At 52.4% G+C, this 20,376-nt stretch overlaps 1 protein-coding gene and 1 long non-coding RNA gene across 4 annotated transcripts; both read left to right on the top strand.

Moving 5' to 3' along the window:
• Nucleotides 1–844: 844 nt before the first annotated feature.
• LOC122206836 lies at nt 845–2,676 on the top strand. Its single transcript, XR_006196586.1, has 3 exons — nt 845–1,364; nt 1,817–1,902; nt 2,463–2,676. It is a non-coding gene; the product is annotated as an uncharacterized LOC122206836 (long non-coding RNA).
• Nucleotides 2,677–12,657: 9,981 nt separating this feature from the next.
• Nucleotides 12,658–20,355, top strand: WBP2 (WW domain binding protein 2). Of its 3 annotated transcripts, none has more exons than XM_042917069.1 (8): nt 12,658–13,012; nt 15,088–15,196; nt 16,328–16,463; nt 17,312–17,404; nt 18,055–18,189; nt 18,382–18,504; nt 18,969–19,045; nt 19,152–20,355. In XM_042917069.1, the coding sequence occupies exons 1-8, from the start codon at nt 12,954–12,956 to the stop codon at nt 19,203–19,205; spliced, it is 786 nt and encodes a 261-aa protein (XP_042773003.1). In that variant the 5' UTR covers nt 12,658–12,953; the 3' UTR covers nt 19,206–20,355. The 3 variants fall into 3 exon arrangements, with proteins under 3 accessions (XP_042773003.1, XP_042773006.1, XP_042773005.1); XM_042917072.1 differs by lacking the exon at nt 12,658–13,012 and adding an exon at nt 13,198–13,382; XM_042917071.1 differs by lacking the exon at nt 12,658–13,012 and adding an exon at nt 13,999–14,803.
• Nucleotides 20,356–20,376: the final 21 nt, after the last annotated feature.

The following is a 20,376-nucleotide window of genomic DNA, read 5'->3' as shown; positions in this document are numbered from 1 at the left end:
ATTTTCATCCCTTGAAGCCACAGCCCGATCCTGGCCCTGCCCGTGGTGTCTGTGCCCAGGGTTAAACACAGACAGCACACTGCCCAGAGCAGGGCACCGCTCCTGGGTGTGGGCAAGAACGTTTGAGACCTAGAGCCTCTTTCACACACACCCACCTTCTCAGTCAGGGAGGCTTGTGGCTGTGAAGGCCCCAGGGTGTGGCTGGAGGCGAGAACTTCTACAATAAAGGGGTCTCTGTCCTCCTCCGGAATCCGCCTCACCTCTCCACACCCACCCAGCCCTGTGGCCGGAACAGGGCTCCACGCTGGGGAGACCCAGACCCGAAGCCCCCGCAGACTATTTGCTTCTCTCCCAGCAAGGTCCAGTGCCCCACTGCTACCCCAGGACCTTCAGCCTGGTCCTGGATATCCACTCGAGTTCAGCTAGCTCCCAGAGAATATTTGAGTTGAGCTTGTTCCTGGAGCCAGGAGGCGTGTCTCCAGGCCAGCCCCTCCTCCCTGGGTTCTCCTTGGTCCAGGTGAACCTCCATGCCTGGAGGACAGGGGCAGACTGAGGCCTCTCCAGCGCTAGCCCAAGGTCAGACGGGACAATGGGTGAGTTATGCAGCCAGACAGCAAGGCCATACAAGTCCTGTCTGCTGCCTGCCTCCCTCAGCAGCTAAAAATAGCCCCTCCTTCTGAGCTCTGCTTCTGCCCCAGCAGCCAGGATGTTGTTTTTCCGGGTGGGGCCCCCTTGCTCCTGGTGCTTTGTGTTCTCAAACGGTTTCCTTGGCAGCCAGGGCCCCCAGCTCACCAGAATGGGGAAGGCTGCTCCTGTCACCGTCACAAACATGGACAGATGGCGGCCTGCTCCCGTCCCCTTACCAGCTGCAGGCCTCCTACCTTTCTCAGAGCCCCACCCCCCACCCCGTGCTCTCAGTTCTTCCTCCCCCAGCTCGGCACTTCCCTCCCCACACACTCCCCTCGGGTACCTGACTTTGCAGGGCCCTGGCATGTCACAGAGTGTGAGCTACGCAGCGGAGGCCCCTGCACAGGACTGGTGCTGCCTGGTTGGAATTCGGGCCTGACTAGCCAAGTCCGCAGCCACAGCAGTCCCTGCCACTTGCAAAGCGATTCCCAACTTGCAGAACTCATGGAACTTTGTGCACCTTAACGCCAAATCCCAGCATCTACAGCTTTACAGCTCAGAGCAGGGGATTGGCTCACCGGACGGCACAGCTGGCAAGGGGCTGGCTCCAGGTTTCAGTGTCATCCCAGCTGGAGCGTCACCTGCAACCATGCACTTCCTCCGAGACTCTGGGGTGATGCTCGCGCTGGAGGGCTGGCGCCTGCATGAGATTCTCTGAGATCTCGAGCTCCGAGGAGGTACACTGAGGCAGGGCAGGCTGGCAGAGCGGGAGGAGTAAGCCAGGGGGCCAGCCCCTCACCGTCCCTGCCAACACTTTAATCAGAGCAGGTGGTACATACTTCATCCAGTTTGCTCAAAAAGGGAACCCGTTTAAAAAAAAAAAACATGTTAGATGGGTGCCTGGGTGGCTCAGTTGGTTAAGTGTCTGACTTCCGCTCAGGTCATTATCTCACGGTTCGTGAGTTCAAGCCCTGCATTAGGCTCCGTGCTGACAGAGAGGAGCCTGCTTGGGATTCTTTCTCCCTCTCTCCCTCCCTCTCTCTCTCTCTCTCTCTCTGCTCCTTCCCTGCGTATTCTTTTCTTTTCTCTTTCTCTCAAAATAAATAAACTTAAACACAAAAGAAAGAAAAAAGTTAGAAAACCACCAATCTAGTCCAAACCTTCTACCTTTTTTTTTTTTTTTTTCCAGATGAAAAGTAACTGAGGCACAGAGACCGGCAGGCGCTGCCCGAGGCCACCCAGTCCGGGTCACCAGCTCCATGTTCCATGGTTTAGGTATGTCCTGTGCTTAGAAATGTGTAAACACACACACACACACACACACACACACACCTCACACACACACACACGCGCACACACACAGTGCTTCCCAGCACTGTCCCCTATTGAAGAACTGCCCTCCCGGTGCCCCAGTTCCCACGGCTGCCAGAGCCCTTGGCAGAGCTTCCCCAAGGGCCTGTGGTCTCCAGGCTCCCGCCAGAGCCCCTGCTGGTCACCGGCGATGGGAGAGAGTGTGAAGGGTCTTCTGAGGCTGTGTTGCTATTAGCTGAATCTGGCTCCTTTGGGCCAGGCGGGGAGCCAACCTTGAGCTCCACTTGAGCTTTGTTTCTGTGGGAAAATGAGCTCCCGAGTTCCAAACAACCGACTGAGCAGTGGCCTTAAGCATCGCACTGTCTTGGCAGCCGCCTTGCAACCTTACTCCTTTGTGTTCGTCTCCTGCCCCCTCCCCACAGTCCAGGAGGAGAGAGGCTCACCACCCTCTCCCCTCCTTTCTCATCCCCCTCCTCCCAAGGAACACTCACAGAAGTGCCTTCTTTCACCTCCCCTCCTCCCAGGCTCCCGGTGAGGCTGGACGGGGACTGTGGCTAAACACTCTCATTTGATGCTACCATGTAAAACGTGGAACATGAGGTCACTCACCCGCTGCAGGGCCACATCTTCCAGAAGATTCGTAGGAACTGCAGGAGGCCCTGGGAGGTCCTCAGGGGCTTCCCCCCAGGGCGGAGCCCGCAACCTTCTTCCCCAGGGCCCTCAGAGAAGGAGCTGGGGTTACGGGCTCAGAGGTTCTTGGAGCAGAGCACTGAGGCAGGCAGGAAGTCCGCGTTGGTATTCTGTGTACTTTATCTTTAAAAGACATTCAAATTTTGAATTTTACTCCGGAAGATCTCCTATTTTCCTTTAATATAAAAAGCAATGCTTGGGGCGCCTGGGTGGCTCAAACAAACAAACAAACAGACAAACAGAGGTGCCTGGATGGCTCAATTGGTTAAGTGCCCGACTTCCCCTCAGGTCATGATCTCTCAGTTCGTGAGTTCGAGCCCCACATCAGGCTCTGTGCTGACAGCTCAGAGCCTGGAGCCTGCTTCGGATTCTGTCTCCCTCTCTCTCTGCCCCTCCCCTGCTCTCACTCTGTCTCTCTCAGAAATAAATGCACATTTAAAAAAATTAAAACAGACAAATGAAAAACAAAACAAGGCGTACGTGGGTGGCTCCGTCGGTTAAGCATCTTGGTTTTGGCTCAGGTCACGATCTCACGGGTGGCGGGTTTGATCCCCACTTCAGGCTCTTCACGGACGGTGTGGAGCCTGCTTGGGATTCTGTCTCTCTGCCCCTCCCCTGCTCATGCTCTGTCTTCCTCTCTCTCAAAATAAACTTTATTTTTTTTTTATTTTTGTTTTATTTTATATTTGAGAGAGAAAGAGACAGAGTGTGAGCAGGGGAGGGGCAGAGTGATGGAAACAGAATCCGAAGCAGGCTCCAGGCTGCGCGCTATCGGCACAGAGCCTGATGCAGGGCTCGAACCCATTAACCACGAGATCATGGCCCCGGGCTGAAGTCACACGTTTAACCGACTGAGCCACCCAGGCGCCCCAAAATAAATTAAACTTTAAAACAAAACAAAGCAACACACACACACACACACACACACACACACAAAAGCAATGCTTTTCTGCCCCAGCAGTGAGAATGTTTTTGGGCGTGAGTTTTGGAATCAGAAAGTTTTGGCTAAAAACTTTCCTTCAGCCATTTCTTAACTGTAGGTATTGGGCAGGTACTTTAGCCCCTCCGTGCCTGGGTTTCCTCACTTGTAAAATAGGGATAAGAGTGGAACTGCACAGCATTATGTTGGAGATGAAAAGAGATAATTTAGGGAAAGCGTTTGGTACAAGTCCCGGCACAGCGAGATCTCAGTAAGTGTTGTTGTCGTAGTATTCTTAGAAGATGTGTGAATCCTTGGGAGATCCCCAGATCTGTTCCTCAGGAGCTAAGGTTAGCCCAGACCTAAGTTTGCCAGGACACTACATCATGTCCCAGTCGCTAAGATTGGAAACTTTCGCTCACTTAACAATATTTATTCAGTGTGGGGCGCTGTGCTCAGTGCTAGGGAGACAGGGGTGAGTGACCTAAACAGAGATGCCCCTGTCCTCATAGGAACCTCACAAACGATAATTGTTTGTGAATACAAGGGCACGGCCCCGCCTCTCAGGAGATGCCCAAAAGAACTGAACACAGGGACTTGACCAGAAACTTACACACCCATATTCCTAGCACTTTTTCACAATAACCAAATGGTGGAAGCCATCCAAGTGTCCATCGAGGGATGAATGGATAATCAAAATGCGGTATTTACATATAGTGGACTATTATTCAGCCTTCAAAAGGAAGGAAATTCTGACACTTGCTACAACAAGGATGAAACTTGAAGACATTACACTAAGTGAAATGAACCAAAAGCAAAAGGAGAAATCTTATATGATTCTATTTATATGGGGTTCCTACAATAGGCAAATTTGGAGAGACAGAAAGGGGCAGGGGAGGGGAAGTAGGGAGTCGGCTTTTACTGGGGACAGAATTTCAGTTCAGGACGATGACAAGGTTCTGGAGATGGATGGTGATGATGGCTGCCTAACAATGTACTGAACGCCACCAAATCGCGCCCTAGAATGATTAAAACAGTACATTTCTTTTAAAGTAAACTCTGCCCGCAACGTGGCGCTCAAACTCAGGACCCAGAGATCAAGAGTCACATGTTCTTCCAACTGAGCCAGCAAGGCGCCCCCCCAAACAGTACAGTTTATGTGTATTTTACCACTGACGGGGGTCAGAACACGCCTCCTGTGCTAACGAGACTCCAAAAACAGCAGACACAGGAAAGGCATTCTGACCTCCCCCTTTCTTCCTGAAAAGAGAAGATAAAACTCCCACGTGAAAGATGCTCTCCCAAACCAGGAAGAAAAAAAAAACATTCTTATCACCAGGGAGGGGATGTTGAGGCCTAGAGACATCTGTACAAACCAGCCTTGTTAAAATAACTCGTAACTTCCTTTGGCCTTCTCTGCCACAATTACTCCTCTTCCTTCAACCTAGTATATGAGCACTTGGGCCTAAGTTTTGGGCTCTTCTTTTTCCTGTGAAGGCTCCCGCCTACATGGAAAAATCAAATCTGCGGCCTTTTCTCCTGTTAATCTGTCTGATGTCAACTTGATTCTCAGGTGCAGCTAGAGACCCTACGAAGGCAGAGGGAAAGTTCTGTCTCCCCTACGGCACGATGAAACAAAACAGAACAAAACACGTTTCCCAGAGACAGAAAGAAAGAAAGAAAGAAGAAAGAAAGAAAGAAAGAAAGAAAGAAAGAAAGAAAGAAAGAAAGAAAAGGACAGTGGCCATGAGAAGGGACCCTAATAGGGCTGGGGAGGGGCATTTCCAGGGATGACCTTCCTCGAGGGACAGCTGAGGCCTGTGGGCCAAGGACAAAGAGGGTGGGTGTGGGTGGGGCCTGGCCTGAGCTCTCCCCGCAGGGAGGGTAATAAGGGTAGGGAACAGGATGAGGTAGACCAGCCAGGTCTGACATGGCAGAGCCTGGTCAAGAGGATTCTAGACTTTTCCTAGGAACGATGGGAAGCCAAGTCAGGGTGTCACGTTGAGAAACGATGCAATCAGATTTGAAAGTCTAAAATCACTCATGGGGCGCCCGGGTGGTTCAGTCGGTTAAGCGTCCAACCTCGGCTCAGGTCAGGATCTCACAGCTTATGAGTTTGAGCCCCGCATCGGGCTCTCTGCTGTCAGCACAGAGCCCACTTCGGATCCTCTGTCCCCGTCTCTCTCTGCCCCTTCCCTGCTTATGCTCGCTGTCTCTCAAAAATAAAGAAACATTTAAAAATAAAGTTATTTTTTAATAATGAAATAAAATAAAATCACTCTGTTATTTAGGTGAGAAGTGGGCTTAAGGAGGGAAAAGCAGATGAGAGGGACTACCAATGCCCCACCTCGCATCTTTCCAGGAAGAAGGAGAGGAACCTCGCCAGCTCTGGGAAAGAGCACCCAGAATAGCAGGGAGGGGCCCACATCTGCAACAGCCTCTCTTGGTCGCTCTTCTCCCTGAGTCTCCCCCATCAGAGGGGTCCCTCCAGGCATGGCTCCTCATTGCCGGGGTGGGGACACCTTCAGAGGTGACGCCCATGTCTTTCCAGGGCTTTGGAGGCACAGAAGTGGGAACGGACAGCGGGAGGCTTAGGTAAACACTGCTATAGCAGGAACTGCTCAGAATAGGCCTTACAGCTGCGTCTGGGGAGACTGAACTTGACAGAGCAGGGAGGTCTGGACTGGGAACCTGGGGTGGGGCTCATCTCCATGGCAACCAGAAATAGCCCCAGCCAAGCCCTGGCTCTGCCTTCTGATGGAGGAGCTTGTGTTACTGAAATACCCACAGGCAAAATGACGCACCCGGAATAGCTCGGTTCCGCATCCCCAGCCCCTCATGTGGCACCTGCCACTCCGACATCGTGGCCACCCAACCAGCAGCAGGTGGCTGAAAGCTGAAGGTCACCAGGAGTCTTTCTCTCACTGGCTTGTTTGAAAGATGACAACTGGCGGAGTGAAAAAAAACTGGCATATCAAGCATGGATTTATTCGATAACACTCAGGTACAAGAACTGTCGGTATTTTTCCTAAATCAAATAAAATTTGATTATGAGCTGCCCTTTGCCAAGAGGGTAAGATATCCAACCTCAGGCACGCTTGGAAGGATGGTGGTGGTCTTTGTCCTTGGTCCTTTGTCCGCTGGATAGGAGAGCTTCTCCATGGGGTGGGAATCTTCTCTCCACACAGATGGCACTTGAGACGCCCACTGTCTGAGCCCAAGTGGTCCTTGCATGGCGAGCCTTCTCTCCCCTGGGCCAAGCGAGGGTCGGGGACGGTGCCCAGTTGCTGTCTTTCTGCTCCAAACCCACGGTAGTAGTCTGCCAGAGCAAAGTACCACAAAGTAAGTGGCTTAAACGACAGAAACTGTTGTCTCACCGTTCTGAAGGCCAGCGTTCGAAACCAAGGTCTTGGCAGATTTAGTGCCTTCTGAGGCTGTGACAGAGAATCTATGAACAAGGCTGCTGTTTTCTGGCAGTTTGTTGACACTATTTGGCAATTCTTGGCTTGTAGAAGCCTTTGTCTTCACATGGCCTTCTCCCTGGGAAGAAACTTCCCCTTTTTATAAGGACAACAGTCATACTGAATTAGAGCCCACCCTAATTACCTCATCTTAATGAATTACATCTGCAACAACCCTACTTCCACTCCACTTAAGGTCACGTACTGCGGTACTAGGGGCTAAGATTTCAACATATGAATCTGGGGAGGACACAATTCAGCCCATGACGCTCACCCTCTACGTTGGGCTTCCGGATGCTGGGGTTGGGGCTCTAGGGGCCACCCTTGTCCGGCATCTCCTCGCGGGGCTCTGCCAACAGGGGGCGCTAGAGGGTCTGCAGGGCTCTAGGACGAGAGGGAAACGGCACTTCCTGGGGGCTCCGGGCACCCCAACGTCAAGGGAAGTCTTCTTCGCCAGCGGTGGCAGCTTCGAGCACTTCCGGACACCTTGGCATCCTTTGCTTAACCTTTTCAGTTACCTCGCTACCTAACTCTCCAGCGACACGACTAGCTTTATGCCTATTTTACTTCTTCATGGTAAACGCTCTCTGGTCCCATAGCTGCTGTGGTTCGTCTCCGGACTGGACCCCTCGACACAACCCAAACCGCAGTTCTCGTCGTCCAGCACCCCTGCTCTCGGCAGCCACACCCCACCTCTTGGGACTGCCAAACGGGAGCAAGGCAAGTGGGTTACCGCTAGAGGATCCCCCAAACTCTGCTTCTGTCCCTGGGCTCTGGGAAGTACCCCGTCCCCTCTGAGGGTCCAGCCATTTACCCTCTCCCGCCCTCCAGCCCTTCCGGCCCCAGCTGCACACAGTGGGCCTTTTTTTTTCTTAGAAGGATGTGGGAACTTCTGGGCTCAGCCAGCACTGAGAACATCTGTTAGAGAACCCATAAGCCCACCCACCCTGGGAACAAGAAGGCTTGTCTACCCTCTTGGCTGAGAGAGGAGAAATGCCTCTCAGTCTGAGTCAGCCACCACACGAAGAGTGAAGAAACAAGGTGATATCTAAACAGCTGCTCAGCTTTACAAAGAGGCTGAGACTTACCTAAATCACCCCGATGCAACCCTTTAGCATACTGATTTGGGAATCCTAAATATGAGACAGTATCAGCTTCAGGAGTGGGGAGAATGCAGGTCCCCACGGTGGTGGGGGTGGGGGTTGCCATCCTCAACTCCAACGCTCCCCTTGCCTTCCCTCCTCCTCCCATCCCACCCACCCCCACCCTCATCCTTTCTTCTGAAACAGGGGTTCTCAAGCTGAAGGTTGCATAATCAATTTAGTGCATAACAATTAGCATTTTTTTAACTTAAAATTTTTTTTTAATTTTTTTTAAGTTTATTTTTCACAGAGAAAGAAAGAGAGAGAGAGAGAGAGAATGCATGGGTGGGGAGGGGGGGCAGAGAGAGGGAGGCACAGAATCCGAAGCAGGCTCCAAGCTCTGAGCTGTCAGCACAGAGCCCAATGCGGGGCTCGAACTCACGGACCGCAAGATCATGACCTGAGCTGAAGTCGACGCTCAGCCGACTGAGCCACCCAGGCACCCCTAAAAAAGATTTTTTAATGTTTGTTTATTTTTGAGAAAGAGACAGAGCACAAGCAGGGGAGGGGCAGAGAAAGAGGGAGACACAGAATCTGAAGCAGGCTCCAGGCTCCGAGCTGTTGGCACAGAGCCCGATGTAGGGCTCGAACTCAGGAACTGTGAGATCATGACCTGAGTCAAAGTCAGCGTTTAACGGACTGAGCCACCTAGGCGCCAAGCAATTTTTTAAAATTACAAAATAAAATAGAAAGTTTCAGAGTACATCAAATCATACAAATTTAAATTGTCCCAAAGCTGGTCTAGGGAAAATCAGTTTTGCTTTTTGTGTTTTTGTTTTTGGCTGATGTAATTCTGTCTCCTGGGGGAAGGGGGGAGATAGCATTCATGATAAGATGCTTAAGCAATTTTTAGATAAATTTTAATAGCATTAAGATTTGTTCTGGGAAATTGGTTACCCACCTACCCAGCCCAGCTGTCTTCAGTCAGGAGCCCAGCGAAGGTGCGTGGCTGGCTCAGCTGGTTAAGCGTCTGGCTCTTGCTTTCAGCTCAGGTCGTGATCTCACAGTTGGGGGGATCAAGTCCCACGTAAGCTGGGTTCCGTGGGCCGATGGTGAGAATCCTACTTGGGATTCTCTCTCTCCTCTTTTCTCTGCCGCTCCCCCTGCAGCTTAGCTCTGGGGCACGCCCACTAATTGTTGGAAATTGCAAAGCCCGTCTAGGGGTATCCCTAATAAGGATGCAGCAGTCGCCAAGAGGGATCATCAAGCTGTCTTATAACAGCTGCGTGACCTTGGGCGAAAACCATGTTTTCTGCTAGCTTTGCTGTAGGCTTTATCTGTGTCTCTCCTCCCAGCCTGACTGCTGGGCTGCTCTTTTCTGTTTTAGTCTGAGCTGATTTTTACTCTTTCAGACCCAAACAGGTTTTTCCTCTTCCAGCTGCACTTATGAAATATACATCTGTGTGTACTTCTGTCCTGATATAAAATGTATTTCTTTTTTTTTAATTTTTGAGAGAGAGCACGAGAGAGGGAGGGGAGGGGGGGTGGGGGGTTGGGGACCGAGGCTCCAAAGCAGGCTCTGTGCTAACAGCAGCGAGTCTGATGAGGGGCTTGAACTCGTGAGCCTTGAGATCATGACCTGGGCCAAAGTCAACCGACTGAGCCACCCAGATGTTCCTAAAATGTATTTCCTATTATGGGGTCGGGGGAAAAAAAAGAAAGAAAGAAAAGAAAAGAAAAGAAAAGAAAAGAAAGAAAGAAAGAAAGAAAGAAAGAAAGAAAGAAAGAAAGAAAGAAAGAAAGAAAAAGAAAGAAAGAAAGAGAAAGAAAGAAAAAGAAAGAGAGAGAGAGAGAGAGAAAGAAAGAGAGAGAAGAAAGAAAGAAAGAAAAGAAAAGAAAAGAAAGAAAGAAAGAAAGAAAGAAAAAGAAAGAAAAAGAAAGAGAGAGAGAGAGAGAGAAAGAAAGAGAGAGAAGAAAGAAAGAAAGAAAGAAAGAAAGAAAGAAAGAAAGAAAGAAAAGAAAAGAAAAGAAAAGAAAGAGAAATCCACCATCTGGTAAACTGCTCCCCAAACTTTGTAATGTCGTGGCACGTATAGAGAATGATTATTTGTTCAGAACAAATAGTATCTGTCCTGCTCACTAGGGCAACTGCATGATGCTTTCTGGGCCTTCAGAGGTGACCGGCCACCACGGGGTTGTCCTACGGCGAAGGGAGCAGTATGTCAGGCATACTTGGGCCCTAGTTTAGCGCACCACTCAAGAAGCTTCCCTCGGCGGGGGGGTGGGGGTGGGGGGGGTGGGGGTGGGGAAAGCTCCTCCTCGCTGGAGATCAGGAGGGATTACAGCTCAGCAAAGAGCGATCATTTCTGGAAACAAGCAGAGCCTGTGTGGACTCGAAGGCAGAAGTCTGAGTTCTGAGACTTGGGCCCAGACATGGGGCGCTTTGCTGCTGACTTGGTTCAGCAATGAATTGCCCTCGAGCCCCCCAGCATGGGTGCTGGAAACCACTGGCCCCTTTCACAGTTGGGAGATTCTAACACTATGTTCATGTGTCATGCATTTATTTTATTATTATTATTTTTAAATATTTTATTCATTTTTAAAGATTTTGTTTCTAAGCAATCTCCACACCTAACTTGGGCCTCGAATTCACAACCCCGAGAACCAAGCGTCGCACGCACTACTGACCAAGCCAGCTGGGCGCCTCGTGGTCGTATGTTTTCATTAAATTTGGAAAAGCCAAACATTGAAGCTGGACTCAGCTAAGCCTGCTATCTCTTCTCCACTCTGACTTCCTCTTCAACACATTTCCTCTCCTGTCCAGAGGCCTAACCATGGCCACATGCTGTGTTTTCAGGATTGTGTATTTTAGTTCTCTAAGCAAGGCCTCCAAAAGCTTTAGGCCCCACAAAACCTCCAATTGCCTCTGTGACCAATCAAGTTCCTCAAAGGGTGGGGGGGATGGGACCGAACTGGTTCCCCACCTTCCCTTTTATGGTCCTCAAAGCTGCCATTCTTGCATACCCTTTACTGGGTGGATTTCGCTTTCTTTTTGAAATTTGTTATTAATATTTAGAATGTGCACAACAAACAATTAAACATTACAAGGAAGTAGACAACAAATGCACAGAGTCACCAGCCTGCCCAATTCCCCAGACCCATGCCTCAGTGGAGTAATCCAAAAACAATGCCTGGTGGTTCTTTCCAGAAATTTTAGATCTAGATCTAGATCCTAATTTAAATACGAGCAGAAGCTTTTTTTTTTTTTTGAAGCATATTTACACACCCGGTTTGTGCTTACACTTGATCTTAGCCAAAAGGCCGAGAAGTGATTATACACCAGTTTGTACTTAACAAACTGGCAATCTTTCTGTATCTGCACATAGAATTTGCCTTCTTTTTTTTTTTTTTCAAACAGCTGCATAGACTGTATGTGCCAAAATTAATTTAACTACTAGGGCAGAGTATATCATGCCCATCATGCAATCATTCTTGCACGTGTCCTGCAAAGTCCCACCTGCTTCTGCACAAGTCTTCACAGAAGGCCAGGGGCACCTCGGTGGCTCAGTCAGTTGAGCTTCCAACACCTGATTTTGGCTCAGGTCATGATCTTACAATTCATGGGATCAAGCCTGGCAATCAGGTTCTATGCTGACAGCGCGGGGCCTGCTTGGGATTCTCTCTCTCTCTCTCTCTCTCTCTCTCTCTCAAAAATAAACCTTAAAAAAATAAAATAAAATCAAACTCTGATCCTGTAAGATTAATGATGCACCGCCGCGGGAGGAGTGAGACCCCCTGATTCCTCCTTAAGATCCACTCAGAGGTGGGGGTAGTTTACATAATAACTACAGCTGCCCAGTGGACGCCGCCCAGCGCTGGGTCCTAAGCTGAGATGAGTCAGCTCTCTTTTGTAAGCCATATAATGGGGCTGCCGGTCTCGCTTTATGCCTAGTTCCATTTAATTACTGTCTTGTTTAAATCTTCCAGCTGGGACGCTGCTGGGCTGGCCCGACTGTAAGCTAGAACATTCCAGGAGTAGCAGCGCCACCGCGAGGCCAGCTCGGTGGAGGCGGCCAGGAGGTGGGGTGGCTACCGCTCAGAAGGTGGGTTTGGCGGAGGCGTCAGGTCTAGGCATCGAGCCCTCCCCCCGCACGGACATTCTCACCCCCAACTCGGAGAGTGTGGGTCTGACTTCAATCATGGATGGAAGTTTTTCCTGGCTCCTCTCTGCCAGCCCGCCACCATGTCCTGGAACTGGGTCCTGCACTCATTTACGAGGCTAGGGACTACCCTAATCCGGGGCAAAGTCAGACTCAGGGCTCCATAAATGTTGGGTGAATAAAGAGGCGCCAGCAAGTGGCTGTTCAGCGTTCCCCACACCAGGTTTAGATTCCTATACCCCTGTTAGGTGAGTGTGCACTTTTGAGCTCAGGGCCTTTATGATAAATTCCCCTGTGGCGTGTTCAGCTGTTCATTCTGGGTCTCTTTGAAGACGGGATGGCGAGTGGGGAACGCGCAGGCCGCTGAGTCAAGCAATAAAGGGAGTCAACCCAGGCCTACGTTTTGGGAGACTACAAACTCCAGAATACACCCTTCCACTGGCGTAGAGAAAGGCCGATTGAAGGAGCATTGCCTTCTGGGAACTGTAGTCTTCAGCTTGTTTGTGATGCAGGCGAAGCTCGGAGGGGAGGGGGAGTGTGAGTAAACTATGACCACGTGACGCTCGAGATCAGGTGGTGGGGACAGCCTCCGCGCAAGAGCTGTGATTGGCTGACTCTAATACGAACGACGCCACTAGGGGCGGGCGCTAGGGAGGCGCAAGCGCACTGCGTTGGGAGTCTCGGGACCCTTCTCCGAGAGACTATGGCGCTCAACAAGAATCACTCGGAGGGCGGCGGAGTGATCGTCAACAACACAGAGAGGTGAAAACATTGCGGAAGGATCCTAGAGGAACGAAGGCGGGGAGTGGGCGGCGGGGTGGTGGGGGATAAGCCCGTGAAGAGGGGAAACTGATGGGGTGCGGTGGTGGGGGGGTAACGGCTGGAGGCGGGGCCGGCGGGAGGAGGGCCGGTCGAGGAGGAGGTTGCGATTAGCTCTCGGGTGGGGGTGGGGCTGCTGGACGGGGACAGGGCTTGGGGAGACAGTCAGGGTCCCGGGGTCGTTCTTGAGCCCCCTTCCCAGAGTCGATGACTTCAAGAGATGGGAACAGCCTTAGACAAAAATAATTGCCGTTTACTGGGCGTTTACTACATTACTACGTGTCAGGCCCTGCTTCTCTATCTTATTTAGTATGTAAGTACTGCGCGGCAGAGCATACTGTTATACACGTTTTACACGTAGGGAAAGTGAGGCACGGGGAAGTTGAGTAACTTGCCTGAGATCACAGAGCTGTAAATAACCAAGATGGGATTCCAGGAAAGGTGTCTTTACTCTGAAGTCAATAGGTTTAACTATCAGTATGTAGCCTTTTAGTATATTCCAGAACTGCTGAGTTTCCAGATGAGAAACTGAGACCCAGAGGTGCCGTTAAATAGGTAGCGCTTGTCAAATGTCTAACACAGTTCCCTGCACGGTGTCCGTCCTTGTCTGCTTCTTTCGAATGCATGTTGACTTGGGTTACTCCCAGAACCGAGGTCTCCCAACTTAAGAGTTCTTTCTTCCCACCCCTCCCATCAGTTCTGTCTCTCTCCCCATCTCTGGACCTCTCAGTGGCTTCTCTCTGGCTCCTTGGGCACTGAGAATTGGATCGTCCAGCTTTGGTTGAGCTATGCTGACTCGGAAATGCTTCTTGAAGGCAGAAGGCGTTTAGGAGGAGTCTGAGTCACCAGAAGAGACTTGGTGCGATCAGAGCTTTGTAGCCTGCTAAGGCCAGCACCCAGAAATGTTTGATGAGTCAGGAGAAAGCCTGGGGTGCTCCCAGCCTCAGAATACTGACTTCCCCTCTATCTTACGTGCTCAGGTCTGCTGGACCAGCCTGTTCCTAGTAATGACCTCTTTTCTCTGAGTTGTCCTTCTCTTTTCTGGTACTAGTCCTCTCTCCCACTTAGCCCTCCCCAGTGAAGAAAGTTGTGGTATTTGGGAGGAAGGGGAAGACAAATGGAACCATGTGAACTTGGATCTTGTTATCTTATAATCAGAGAAATCTCACATTGTTCCCAGTTTGTAAGCTGTCTGTGTGAGAGCCAGTCTCCGGCCCGGAAAAACACTTTTGATGCCATTTGGTAACATCTCCTGGGACTATTTTTCTTTCTTTCTCAGTGGGACTTTGTGGGACGAGAATGTATCTATCCTGCTTGGGCCTCCTACCTGGCTTAGGGCTCCATTCTGCTAAATAATAGTGTGCCTTGTTTGAGAAAATGCTTTGGCCTCGTTTCCCCAAAAATTGCGTATACAGTAATTGAAGTTTAGTGTTTAAAATTTCATGTGTAAAATAGCCTTGCTCTTTTAAGTCATGAATCCCTTTGAGAGTGATCAAAGCCACAGATTCTCCGAGAAAAAATGCATGCGCACCATCATCTCAAGGGCTTCGTGGCCTAAAACCCCAGCCAACCCAGGTCTGGAAACCCAGCTTTAAAGGAACCCTGAAGTGAGCCCTTTGGGGATGCATAGAGCCACGTCTTAAAGGGTTTGTGTATTAGGACTCAAAAACAAACCAGCGAAAACAGAAAACACCTATAATAAGGACTCAGAAGAAAATGGGAGAGTTAACCCAGGTAATCTAACCTGATTTGAGGGATTACGGGGTTAAGGCTTTAAAGCCCTCAGCTCCCCTGGTGTGGTCACCTGGGGGTGGGGGGTGTGCGCGGCTTGGGGAAATTCTGCAGACCTCTGCCGTGCTCCTCCCTTCCAAGGCTATATGAATGGTTTCCTTGCAGCAATGTCAAAACAGAGATGTGACACGCTAGACACCTGCCTACCAGGGGGGTGCAGTCCCTGGGGAAAGCAGATCATGGCTCCAGACTGGCTCATCAGGGCCTTTCCTCCTTTCTTATCACAGCATCCTGATGTCTTATGACCATGTGGAACTTACATTCAGTGATATGAAGAACGTGCCCGAGGCCTTCAAAGGGACCAAGAAAGGCACCGTCTACCTTACCCCTTACCGGGTGAGTTGCACAGTGTGATGGTTGGTTTGAAAGCTTGTGTTTCCTGGACGCTGATGGGGGTTTTAGGTCAGCCTCGTGAGTCCAGTGGCCTCCGAACCTGGTGAATGTTCGTTCCTCACTCCCCGTGTTTCTGTCACATGCTCTTGGGCGCTAGAACCATCAGACTGCTTGTGCAGCTTGAACTGACCCCTGGGTGTTGACTCCATGCAAATTGCAGATCTTTTGCTGTAAAATCTGTGTGTTGTTGGGTCAGTCCCCGCTGCTGGGATGACTGCGGCCTGGAGTAGAGGCTGTTGTTACTTTGATTTCCGTCAGAGTAGCCCACGAGGCCTTTGTGTACATCCAGAGTGACAAATGTGGTAAACAGGATACAGTAGCAGGGCCACAGCCTCCAGCTGGGCAGAAAGCCCGGCAAAACCCTGCAGAGCGAGAAGTGCCAGACTGCGGAATGGGCCTTGGCCTGAGAATTACCCAGGCCGACTCTGAGAGCCTTCCAGAGAAAGACAAATGGCCATTCTTGAAAAAGGTTCGCTGCCTGTAGCTACCAAGAGTTAGATTTAAAGACGGTTGGAAGCGGGGCGTAGCTTCAAGTTTTTATCAACGGGCCTTGGCAGAGAGACAAGGGAGCCTCAAAACCCCTTTTCTGTCATCTTCAGCCACAGATGGAAGTCACGGGTTTAAAACAGAGGGTTGTCCCGAGTGCGGGACGGGAAGCTCTTGCTGCTCTTTGGGCAGCCCCCTTCTCCCAGGATCTCACCCCGTCGGGCTACACCTCCCCGCTCTGGAAGCCAGCGCTGCCTACCCCTGCCTCTCTGCCCCAGCGCTCTGCACTTTTGTGCCACATCCGCCACCCCCTCACCACCACTCAAACGGCAGAGCGGTCTGTTCCTCTCACACACGCTGTGAACGGCGTCTTTTTTCCCACGAACACCCACGTTCGGCCTCCAGCCAGGCTGCACGTGGGACCTTTCACTTTCAGAGCGCTCTCCAGAAGCTTCCTCGGTTCCGAGCGCCCTGGGGCTGCTGGGCCCTGGCCGGGGGAGCAGACCCCTCACGCACGGGAGGTGCTAGCTGAGGGGGGCTTCGGGCCACGGGGTGGGTGCTGATGGCTCCCGTCCTCTCTGCCTGCAGGTTGTCTTTCTGTCCAAAGGAAGGGATGCCATGCAGTCCTTCATGATGCCCTTTTATCTGATGAAGGACTGTGAGATCAAGCAACCTGTGTTTGGTGCAAACTACATCAAGGGAACAGTGAAGGCTGAAGCAGGAGGTGGGTGATGAAGGCTCCGGGCCGTGGATGGGGCTTCCGGAGAGGTGCTCTGCCGCGCCTCTGCTAGACGTCCCCTTCGGACCCTTATCACCCCCTGGCCTTGTCCTCTTCCTGGCTCTGGATTAGCTTCCACGCCCAACACCCAGGCTGCCAGTTGTTCAGCAGAGGTGGCTTTTGGCCAAGGGCTAGGAGATGCTGGCATTAAAGGTAGCAACTCCGATCACATTCTCAGAGCAAAATCAGCTATGTCACTGAAAACTAAGAAGAAAAATGCTTATCGTGACCTGGGGAATGTGTGCAAAGTTTAGCTGTCAGGTTCTTGGGAAGGGCCTTTTCCCTGGAGCCAGGAAGCGCCAGCTGTCTCTCTGCCACCAGAGACGCCCTGTTTGGTGGCCGGCTTTTGTGCAGACACCAGAGACTTCTTTGTCGAACTTGGCCTTCCCCTCACACCCAGCCAGGTGGAAGCTTGGTCTCTAGGCGCTCACAGTTCCCCTCTGGCAGAAGCCAGGTTCGAGGGGCCAGGGGTCCATCCTTAGGCCCCTCAGGAGGGGAGATCTGCTCTGAACTTGAACGTCACTTGTTGCTGAGTGAACCTGTCCCAGGGAGGCTCGTGGGGGTGGGGGCTCTAGGGCTGATGGACTTCCACGGCTGGGGGTGGGGTAACAGGCTTGTTCCAAGAGAGAAGAGCCGCCTCTTCCAAAGAGCGAAGCAGGCACGGGCAGGAGGCGGGCACTGCAGAGCCACCCCTTGCCCCGCAGGCCACCAGGTCACTGGCCAGAGAGCCGTCTCTTGAGGCGCTTGAGGCTGTGTTCTTTTCCTGAGCTGTTGACGCAATGTTCCCCTCCCAGGTGGCTGGGAAGGCTCTGCGCCATACAAGTTGACCTTCACGGCAGGGGGAGCCATCGAGTTTGGACAACGGATGCTACAGGTGGCATCTCAAGGTATCAAGGGTCTGAAAGCCCCCGGGGCGAAGGACACACTGACACGCGTGGGTTTAGTTTGTGCATTTGACTTGGTTTACTTTTTATTCTGATTTTTTAAGCACTAGAGAGAGAAAGTCTCTGGGCCCCGGGGCCCACCGGGGCTGGGAATTGAGAAGAAAGCTTGTAATTAGCATCACTCCGGCCTGTACCTCGAAGGCTGGGTTTGCCCTGTCTGGAGCAGGTATAGGACATCTTGACAAAGCTCTTTGGACCCAAGGACATTTTACTGTGGCCTCATAAAAACAAACATGAAACCCAACCTTTAAGCTACCATTAACACTTGAAATCCCCAAGGGTTGTGCTCAGCAGACATCCTGCCGTCGCCCCCAGCCTCACCCCGGCTCCGGCTGGTACCCCATCCCCGAACCTCCCTCTTTCTGTCCATCTGTCCTCTGCCCACCCCTCCCCCCTGCCCTTGACCTCCCCTGCCTTGGCTCTGACCTGTCTCCCCATCCAGACCCCTCACTTCTTCCCTGACCAAGGCTGGCTCCAGCGTCGGTGGGGAGTGGAATGGGGCGGGGTAAGGCATGTCTGCTGTGCACATTCCAGGGACCCTGCAGCTCCCCTCGGTAGGCGACACTCATTTCTCTCTCCCCTTGTACTTATAGCCTCCCGAGGTGAAGCCCCCAATGGAGCCTATGGGTATTCTTACATGCCCAGCGGGGCCTATGTCTTTCCCCCGCCAGTCGCCAATGGAATGTACCCCTGCCCTCCTGGCTACCCCTATCCACCGCCCCCACCTGGTGAGTGTGTCCTTTGCTGCCCATCCCTCACCCCACCCACCCACTAACCACCCCACCCAGGCCAGGGGGTTGTAGAGGGGAGACTTGTTCTTCAAGCTGCTTCAGGACTAATTGAGAAGGTGGAGAGGCCCGGGAGCTGCCAGCTGAGGGGCTAGGCTGCTCACTGGCCCCTGTTCCTCTCTTGCCGAGCAGAGTTCTATCCAGGACCCCCCATGATGGACGGGGCCATGGGATATGTGCAGCCCCCACCACCGCCCTATCCTGGGCCCATGGAACCTCCGGTCAGCGGCCCTGATGTCCCCTCTACCCCTGCAGGTGAGGCCCTAGGCTGCTAGCAGTCCTGGGGGGCCAGCCCTCCCCTCTCCGTGGCCGTGTGGAAAGCCTCAGAGAACAGTTAGAGGTTGGCCGGGAGCCCCACATGGTGAATGACCCCGAGCCTTGGACTAGTCCCGAGGACTAGCAGTGTGGTTGCTCCTGGGGTGGGTCTAGATTCCACCCTTACCCCCAGCCTCTTCCCCGACTAGCCTTGTGCCCCGGGGCTGGGAAGGTCTCCCTGTATCGTCTTGTCGTCTGTAACCGCATGGTGGCAGTACCGCCTGGCGGGATCATGGGGAGAGAGGGGTAAAGGAGCTGGAAAGGACCAAACTGGACCAGGCAGCACTGGCTGCTGGGGGGGTGACGCCTGGCGGGGGGCAGCTATCTCAGTACAGCTCCAGGGGCAGCTGGAAGAGGGGAGGGCTTGTCGCTGGGGCTTAGCCCAAGCGTGTTTGTTCTCGCAGCTGAAGCCAAGGCGGCAGAGGCGGCTGCCAGCGCCTATTACAACCCGGGCAACCCACACAACGTCTACATGCCCACGGTGAGCAGGGCCCATGCGCGGGCGGCCAGATGCAGGGGTTTAGGGGTGGGAAGACCTGGTCTCGTGGTGAACCTTCTAATGCGATCTTTCTTCCTTCCTTCCTCAGACCCAGCCTCCGCCACCTCCCTACTACCCCCCGGAAGATAAGAAGACCCAGTAGACCCCTCCCACCCCTGCTTCCCACCCCTCGTCACTCTTCCCTTCCCTTCCTCTTGGGGCTGAGACTGGGGTTCGGGGGTGATGGAAGGGCCTTGTTCTTCCTCCAGGTGTGATTATAAAACACTTCCCAAGGACTGGTGTTGAGGGAAGGGGGGGGCCCCCCTGACTCGGGAGCCGTGCCTCCCGGCGTCTCAAGCTATAGCTCAGAGCCCGCTCAGTCGCTCAGTCGGCGCCGCTCAGTCGTGCTTCCCTCTCGCCACGCCTGGGGCTCTGTTCAGGAGCGTGAGCGTCCACCTCGTTCCCGTCTTGCTCTAGTAGTTTCTTCCCACGGAGACTCTCTGGCCACCTCCTGTACCGCAGTCCAGCTCCCTCGTTTTGGAATCCACTTTATACCCGGCCTCGTGAACTCCCTCAGACCAGCCTCGCGTCTTCCTGAGGGCCCCTGCCAGGCCCCCCTCACATTCCCTCCACTCTGGTCTGTGCCTAACCATGGAAACCGGACTGTCAGCCCACATTCCAATCCCAGCCAGCCTCCAGCCCCGGTCACGCTCTTCTTCCCCTCCCTGTCCTGTCCTCGGTCGTCTGTCGCCACCGCTTTGTGACTTTTTGGAGCTTTAACGTGAGCTTCCAGGGGGTGGGCCGCCTCAGGACCAGGCCGCCGCGATGGGGAGGGAGCCCACTGCTTCCCTCCAAGTGTTTCTGGCATTTGTTTCCCTTTGCCTTCTCTCTTTTCTCTCTAGAAGGGGCTTCTCAGACTGGATGCATGTTCATCCATCCCATCATGCCATTTGGGGGCTGCTGGGTGGGCTGGAACAAAGGCCCTGACCCCTGGGGCCTGGCCTGAACCTGTGTGCTGACCGTGACCTCTCACCAGCCCCTCACCCTGCCCTCTTCCCTTTAAGCTTCATGCCTAATTGGTGATATGCCCCCTGGATGCACTAAAATTTGCTCTCATTTGCTTCTGGACTGGCCGTGAAGTGAGGAGATGGTTATTTAAAGAGAATTCCCTATTTATTTGACAAAAAAAAAAAAAGAAAGAAAGAAAGGAAGAGAAAGACAACAACCAGTTAATATATTAACGTGAAATAAACCCTGTTTGCACCTTGATTTGTTTGCTGAAAATGTGAAGTAGTAAAAATGAAGTGACTGGACCTGTCTGGCTCTGTGTGTGG

Source organism: Panthera leo, chromosome E1 (genome assembly GCF_018350215.1).
Source record: "Panthera leo isolate Ple1 chromosome E1, P.leo_Ple1_pat1.1, whole genome shotgun sequence".
Lineage (NCBI taxonomy): Eukaryota > Metazoa > Chordata > Mammalia > Carnivora > Felidae > Panthera > Panthera leo.
The sequence above is the reverse complement of the archived record's forward strand: the minus strand, read 5'-3'. Positions and strand labels throughout refer to the sequence as shown.

What these genes read in the sequence shown, in the direction of transcription:
- WBP2 (XM_042917069.1), top strand. Translation starts at nt 12,954, where the DNA reads ATGGCGCTCAACAAGAATCACTCGGAGGGCGGCGGAGTGATCGTCAAC. An exon ending in ATCGTCAACAACACAGAGAG is followed by an intron (nt 13,013 to 15,087) that starts GTGAAAACATTG and finishes TTCTTATCACAG; the next exon opens with CATCCTGATGTCTTATGACC. An exon ending in TGTCCCCTCTACCCCTGCAG is followed by an intron (nt 18,505 to 18,968) that starts GTGAGGCCCTAG and finishes TTGTTCTCGCAG; the next exon opens with CTGAAGCCAAGGCGGCAGAG.